At 46.6% G+C, this 8,630-nt stretch overlaps 1 protein-coding gene across 1 annotated transcript; it reads left to right on the top strand.

The window, feature by feature from the left end:
- Nucleotides 1-7,143: 7,143 nt before the first annotated feature.
- On the top strand, nucleotides 7,144-8,421 carry LOC135526618 (C2 calcium-dependent domain-containing protein 4C). Its single transcript, XM_064958255.1, has one exon. It carries the CDS (start codon nucleotides 7,144-7,146, stop codon nucleotides 8,419-8,421), a length of 1,278 nt encoding a protein of 425 aa, XP_064814327.1.
- The last annotated feature ends 209 nt before the right edge of the window (nucleotides 8,422-8,630 follow it).

The raw sequence follows: 8,630 nt of genomic DNA, 5'->3' as shown, positions 1-8,630 counted from the left end.
GGACTATTCATATGCAGCCGCAGTATACAAGGAGACAAGCCCACTAGGACTATTCATATGTAGCCACAGTATACAAGGTGACAAGCCCACTAGGACTATTCATATGTAGCCACAGTATACAAGGAGACAAGCCCACTAGGACTATTCATATGCAGCTGCAGTATACAAGGTGACAAGCCCACTAGGACTATTCATATGCAGCTGCAGTATGTATACAAGGAGTAAAGCCCACTAGGACTATTCATATGCAGCCGCAGTATACAAGGCGACAAGCCCACTAGGACTATTCATATGTAGCCACAGTATACAAGGTGACAAGCCCACTAGGAATATTCATATGTAGCCACAGTATACAAGGAGACAAGCCCACTAGGACTATTCATATGCAGCCACAGTATACAAGGAGACAAGCCCACTAGGACTATTCATATGTAGCCACAGTATACAAGGAGACAAGCCCACTAGGACTATTCATATGCAGCCACAGTATGTATACAAGGAGTAAAGCCCACTAGGACTATTCATATGTAGCTGCAGTATACAAGGAGACAAGCCCACTAGGACTATTCATATGCAGCTGCAGTATACAAGGTGACAAGCCCACTAGGACTATTCATATGCAGCTGCAGCATACAAGGTGACAAGCCCACTAGGACTATTCATATGTAGCCACAGTATACAAGGTGACAAGCCCACGAGGACTATTCATATGCAGCTGCAGTATACAAGGTGACAAGCCCACTAGGACTATTCATATGTAGCCACAGTATACAAGGAGTAAAGCCCACTAGGACTATTCATATGTAGCCACAGTATACAAGGCGACAAGCCCACTAGGACTATTGATATGCAGCTGCAGTATACAAGGAGACAAGCCCACTAGGACTATTCATATGCAGCCGCAGTATACAAGGAGACAAGCCCACTAGGACTATTCATATGTAGCCACAGTATACAAGGTGACAAGCCCACTAGGACTATTCATATGTAGCCACAGTATACAAGGAGACAAGCCCACTAGGACTATTCATATGCAGCTGCAGTATACAAGGTGACAAGCCCACTAGGACTATTCATATGCAGCTGCAGTATACAAGGAGACAAGCCCACTAGGACTATTCATATGCAGCTGCAGTATGTATACAAGGAGACAAGCCCACTAGGACTATTCATATGTAGCCGCAGTATACAAGGTGACAAGCCCACTAGGACTATTCATATGTAGCTGCAGTATACAAGGAGACAAGCCCACTAGGACTATTCATATGTAGCCACAGTATACAAGGTGACAAGCCCACTAGGACTATTCATATGCAGCTGCAGTATACAAGGAGACAAGCCCACTAGGACTATTCATATGTAGCCACAGTATACAAGGTGACAAGCCCACTAGGACTATTTATATGTAGCTGCAGTATACAAGGAGACAAGCCCACTAGGACTATTCATATGCAGATGCAGTATACAAGGAGACAAGCCCACTAGGACTATTCATATGTAGCCACAGTATACAAGGTGACAAGCCCACTAGGACTATTCATATGTAGCTGCGGTATACAAGGAGACAAGCCCACTAGGACTATTCATATGCAGCTGCAGTATACAAGGAGTGACAAGCCCACTAGGACTATTCATATGTAGCTGCAGTATACAAGGAGTAAAGCCCACTAGGACTATTCATATGTAGCTGCAGTATACAAGGAGACAAGCCCACTAGGACTATTCATATGTAGCCGCAGTATGCAAGGCGACAAGCCCACTAGGACTATTCATATGCAGCTGCAGTATACAAGGAGTAACGCCCACTAGGACTATTCATATGCAGCTGCAGTATACAAGGAGACAAGCCCACTAGGACTATTCATATGTAGCCGCAGTATACAAGGAGACAAGCCCACTAGGACTATTCATATGTAGCCACAGTATACAAGGAGACAAGCCCACTAGGACTATTCATATGTAGCTGCAGTATACAAGGTGACAAGCCCACTAGGACTATTCATATGCAGCTGCAGTATACAAGGAGACAAGCCCACTAAGACTATTCATATGCAGCTGCAGTATACAAGGAGACAAGCCCACTAGGACTATTCATATGTAGCCACAGTATACAAGGTGACAAGCCCACTAGGACTATTCATATGTAGCCACAGTATACAAGGAGACAAGCCCACTAGGACTATTCATATGCAGCTGCAGTATACAAGGAGACAAGCCCACTAGGACTATTCATATGCAGCTGCAGTATACAAGGTGACACGCCCACTAGGACTATTCATATGCAGCTGCAGTATACAAGGAGACAAGCCCACTAGGACTATTCATATGTAGCCGCAGTATACAAGGTGACAAGCCCACTAGGACTATTCATATGTAGCTGCAGTATACAAGGAGACAAGCCCAGTAGGACTATTCATATGCAGCTGCAGTATACAAGGAGACAAGCCCACTAGGACTATTCATATGTAGCCACAGTATACAAGGGGACAAGCCCACTAGGACTATTCATATGTAGCTGCAGTATACAAGGAGACAAGCCCACTAGGACTATTCATATGCAGATGCAGTATACAAGGAGACAAGCCCACTAGGACTATTCATATGTAGCCACAGTATGTATACAAGGAGTAAAGCCCACTAGGACTATTCATATGTAGCTGCAGTATACAAGGAGACAAGCCCACTAGGACTATTCATATGCAGCTGCAGTATACAAGGTGACAAGCCCACTAGGACTATTCATATGCAGCTGCAGCATACAAGGTGACAAGCCCACTAGGACTATTCATATGTAGCCACAGTATACAAGGTGACAAGCCCACGAGGACTATTCATATGCAGCTGCAGTATACAAGGTGACAAGCCCACTAGGACTATTCATATGTAGCCACAGTATACAAGGAGTAAAGCCCACTAGGACTATTCATATGTAGCCACAGTATACAAGGCGACAAGCCCACTAGGACTATTGATATGCAGCTGCAGTATACAAGGAGACAAGCCCACTAGGACTATTCATATGCAGCCGCAGTATACAAGGAGACAAGCCCACTAGGACTATTCATATGTAGCCACAGTATACAAGGTGACAAGCCCACTAGGACTATTCATATGTAGCCACAGTATACAAGGAGACAAGCCCACTAGGACTATTCATATGCAGCTGCAGTATACAAGGAGACAAGCCCACTAGGACTATTCATATGCAGCTGCAGTATACAAGGTGACACGCCCACTAGGACTATTCATATGCAGCTGCAGTATACAAGGAGACAAGCCCACTAGGACTATTCATATGTAGCCGCAGTATACAAGGTGACAAGCCCACTAGGACTATTCATATGTAGCTGCAGTATACAAGGAGACAAGCCCAGTAGGACTATTCATATGCAGCTGCAGTATACAAGGAGACAAGCCCACTAGGACTATTCATATGTAGCCACAGTATACAAGGGGACAAGCCCACTAGGACTATTCATATGTAGCTGCAGTATACAAGGAGACAAGCCCACTAGGACTATTCATATGCAGATGCAGTATACAAGGAGACAAGCCCACTAGGACTATTCATATGTAGCCACAGTATGTATACAAGGAGTAAAGCCCACTAGGACTATTCATATGTAGCTGCAGTATACAAGGAGACAAGCCCACTAGGACTATTCATATGCAGCTGCAGTATACAAGGTGACAAGCCCACTAGGACTATTCATATGCAGCTGCAGCATACAAGGTGACAAGCCCACTAGGACTATTCATATGTAGCCACAGTATACAAGGTGACAAGCCCACGAGGACTATTCATATGCAGCTGCAGTATACAAGGTGACAAGCCCACTAGGACTATTCATATGTAGCCACAGTATACAAGGAGTAAAGCCCACTAGGACTATTCATATGTAGCCACAGTATACAAGGCGACAAGCCCACTAGGACTATTGATATGCAGCTGCAGTATACAAGGAGACAAGCCCACTAGGACTATTCATATGCAGCCGCAGTATACAAGGAGACAAGCCCACTAGGACTATTCATATGTAGCCACAGTATACAAGGTGACAAGCCCACTAGGACTATTCATATGTAGCCACAGTATACAAGGAGACAAGCCCACTAGGACTATTCATATGCAGCTGCAGTATACAAGGTGACAAGCCCACTAGGACTATTCATATGCAGCTGCAGTATACAAGGAGACAAGCCCACTAGGACTATTCATATGCAGCTGCAGTATGTATACAAGGAGACAAGCCCACTAGGACTATTCATATGTAGCCGCAGTATACAAGGTGACAAGCCCACTAGGACTATTCATATGTAGCTGCAGTATACAAGGAGACAAGCCCACTCGGACTATTCATATGTAGCCACAGTATACAAGGTGACAAGCCCACTAGGACTATTCATATGCAGCTGCAGTATACAAGGAGACAAGCCCACTAGGACTATTCATATGTAGCCACAGTATACAAGGTGACAAGCCCACTAGGACTATTTATATGTAGCTGCAGTATACAAGGAGACAAGCCCACTAGGACTATTCATATGCAGATGCAGTATACAAGGAGACAAGCCCACTTGGACTATTCATATGTAGCCACAGTATACAAGGTGACAAGCCCACTAGGACTATTCATATGTAGCTGCAGTATACAAGGAGACAAGCCCACTAGGACTATTCATATGCAGCTGCAGTATACAAGGAGTGACAAGCCCACTAGGACTATTCATATGTAGCTGCAGTATACAAGGAGTAAAGCCCACTAGGACTATTCATATGTAGCTGCAGTATACAAGGAGTAAAGCCCACTAGGACTATTCATATGTAGCCACAGTATGCAAGGCGACAAGCCCACTAGGACTATTCATATGCAGCTGCAGTATACAAGGAGTAACGCCCACTAGGACTATTCATATGCAGCTGCAGTATACAAGGAGACAAGCCCACTAGGACTATTCATATGTAGCCGCAGTATACAAGGAGACAAGCCCACTAGGACTATTCATATGTAGCCACAGTATACAAGGAGACAAGCCCACTAGGACTATTCATATGTAGCTGCAGTATACAAGGAGACAAGCCCACTAAGACTATTCATATGCAGCTGCAGTATACAAGGAGACAAGCCCACTAGGACTATTCATATGTAGCCACAGTATACAAGGTGACAAGCCCACTAGGACTATTCATATGTAGCCACAGTATACAAGGAGACAAGCCCACTAGGACTATTCATATGCAGCTGCAGTATACAAGGAGACAAGCCCACTAGGACTATTCATATGCAGCTGCAGTATACAAGGTGACACGCCCACTAGGACTATTCATATGCAGCTGCAGTATACAAGGAGACAAGCCCACTAGGACTATTCATATGTAGCCGCAGTATACAAGGTGACAAGCCCACTAGGACTATTCATATGTAGCTGCAGTATACAAGGAGACAAGCCCAGTAGGACTATTCATATGCAGCTGCAGTATACAAGGAGACAAGCCCACTAGGACTATTCATATGTAGCCACAGTATACAAGGGGACAAGCCCACTAGGACTATTCATATGTAGCTGCAGTATACAAGGAGACAAGCCCACTAGGACTATTCATATGCAGATGCAGTATACAAGGAGACAAGCCCACTAGGACTATTCATATGTAGCCACAGTATACAAGGTGACAAGCCCACTAGGACTATTCATATGTAGCTGCAGTATACAAGGAGACAAGCCCACTAGGACTATTCACATGTAGCTGCAGTATACAAGGAGACAAGCCCACTAGGACTATTCATATGCAGATGCAGTATACAAGGAGACAAGCCCACTAGGACTATTCATATGTAGCCACAGTATACAAGGAGTAAAGCCCACTAGGACTATTCATATGCAGCTGCAGTATACAAGGAGACAAGCCCACTAGGACTATTCATATGCAGCTGCAGTATACAAGGAGACAAGCCCACTAGGACTATTCATATGCAGCCACAGTATACAAGGAGTCAAGCCCACTAGGACTCTTCATATGCAGCCGCAGTATCAAGCCTGCCTGACATAAAAGGACATGAGAGCTACTAACCTATATATCACTAGGTGTCACTATTTGAACAGCCTGATATTACAATGGGCCAGGGCTGCCTTTCTCCCACTACAGGACAGTATGTACAGAAGCTACAGTGGGGGCAGAGGGGCGGAGGGTCAGCAGAGGGGTGGCAGAAGTCGGAGGGAGGTACGGGGTGTACTGAGTGTTAAGGTCATTCTTTGAGGTGGTGTGGGTGTAGGCCAGGTTAGCTGCTGTCTTTGAAGGTCTTTGATGTAGACGTCAGTTAGAGAGAAGAGTACAGTGACAGTGATGTTACTTTTAGAGAGGTTTGAAACTATGTAATATGGCACACATTACACATTCCATTGCCTTGGTCAAATCAATCCTGTAGCTATGGTCACATCCTGCAGTCCCCTCTTTATCTCACCACCACAGTAGTCTATTTGACCTTTTGGAGGTCTTTTCTGTTGTTTTCTTGATTGCTTGAATACTGTCAATACAACTGTGTGTGTGTGTCTATGTGTGTGTGCAAATCGTTTCCTGGCTGCGGGTGCAGCAGAGTAGTGACGCAGAGAGTGACATTTGCCTTTAAAAACACCTCTCCTCTGCCTCTCTATCACTCATACACACACTCCCATTCATGGAACACTGCACGGAACACTCCCTCCAAGAATGCTTCTATCGGATTCCTACCCAAAACCTCATTCAATTAAAAAACAGTTAGCACTGTGTGGCCACTAACTTCCAGGAAGGGAACTGTTGGCTTCAGTTGTGGCTGTTTCTTCCAGGTGTAGATCAGTTGTTTGTTGAAAACGTGCATACCAGTAATTTACAAATCTTTGGACTACACAGGTGAGAAAACATTCATTGTACTGTAAACTCTCTTGATGTCAGAAGTGTATTCTTGCAATGAAACTTCTGTTATTATAGATAGGCTACACTACACATACCGTGCTATACATGATTTTAGCTTGAGTCGATACACTACATCATGACTTTAGATTTGAGAATGTTCATGAGAATAGTATTCCGATACCCATTTTGTTTTAACAGGGATAACTAACCGGGACAGCTTGGTCAAGAGTGAACACCTGCTAGCCAGCAGAATGTGGTTCCTGGGAAAGATCCGAGAGAGCATGGAGAACATTCCCCTAGAGCTTGGACGCTACGTGGGAAAGAGTGAGGAGGAGGATCTCTCAGCCAAGGCCAGTCTCTCCAACAAGTTGCACAGTAACATTCTGACTCCGGACAAAATCCCGGAGTTCTGCTTGCCCCCTCGGCTGTGCAGGAGCCTAGCGGCAGCTGAACCCCACACTGTGAGTCAGAGGCTCACCAGTCGAGACTGTGGTGCTGTTGATTTCTCTGTGACTCCGCAAGTTAAACAGATTGAGGAAATGAAGTTGACAAAAGTCAGTGGGGTGGCCTGGAGGGGTAAGAAGCCACTGCCATTCTCCGCAGAGGGCTACGGTTTGGCAGGGATGTATGAGAGTCCAAACACACGGAGGAAAGAGTCGCTGTTTCACTCCAAGAGCACTGGCTACACACTGGACAGGACCCTACCCAGGCCCACCACAAGGGTGGCGATAGAGCGAAACCAGTGTAAAGCACCCCCCATCCAATTGGGGCTTGAACTAGGGCTCTCCTGTAAGAGCCTGTCGGAGTCAGGCAGCACAGAAAGCGATACACCCTCCTCAAATGACTCTTCCCCTCTGGGCTCTCCCCTGCTCAGCCGCTCTTGCTCTGGCCTCTCACTCTCTATCATCGGGTTAACCGAGGGTCACCCAGGTCTGCAGTCTGCCTTCAGTGGTACTTTGGGACTGGAAGGATCCCCCTCATGCTCTGCGGTTAACCCCAGAGGACGGAGGGGGGCAATCTCACCCATTACCTCCACCTGCCTTATCGAGCCCTGCTTCAGTCCTCCCTTCGTTGTCAACTCCCTGGCGCCCCCTGTCCTGTTCCCGCTGGACGTGCTCCACTGCCAGGAGCGGATGCAGAGAGAACATGTCCTCCCACTGCCGGAGGGCCGCGGCAGAGTCCGCCTCTCGGCCGAGCACACATTGTCGCCCTCTCTTCTGTCCATGGTAGTGCGAGTGAGGGTGGTGTCCGTGGAGGGTCTGAGGGATGAAGGGGACCCCAGAGCCCTCCACTGCTGCCTCAGCCTGAGCTTAAGCCCGGGGAAGCTCCAGAGACAGGACAGCGCCACAATCAGGAACTGCAGGAGCCCCGTGTTCAATGAGGACTTTTTCTTCACTGAGCTGAGCCTGGACAGCCTGGGTGGCTTGCGGCTCCAACTGAAGGTGTTAGACAAGGCCTCCGGGCTCAGACGGGGCACGGTGCTCGGGATCATCATAACTGAACCCTTGGCCCAGCTACTGCCCCTGTGACCAGGGAGGAAATATCTTCTGCTTCAGCCAACCTCTCTATGTGTTATTGTTATGCCCATGGCCAGGACTTTTTCCTGACCATGTCACCTGACCAGGGAAAACACCTAGTACTTGTTGTGGTTATATAGTGTACATAGCCTAATAATCTCCAACCCCTCTGCTCTAGCAGAATTTGCTTTAGCTACCAGGACAGTAAGTCCTATCCAGGT

The sequence above is a fragment of the Oncorhynchus masou genome, chromosome 1 (genome assembly GCF_036934945.1).
Source record: "Oncorhynchus masou masou isolate Uvic2021 chromosome 1, UVic_Omas_1.1, whole genome shotgun sequence".
Lineage (NCBI taxonomy): Eukaryota > Metazoa > Chordata > Actinopteri > Salmoniformes > Salmonidae > Oncorhynchus > Oncorhynchus masou.
The sequence above is the reverse complement of the archived record's forward strand: the minus strand, read 5'-3'. Positions and strand labels throughout refer to the sequence as shown.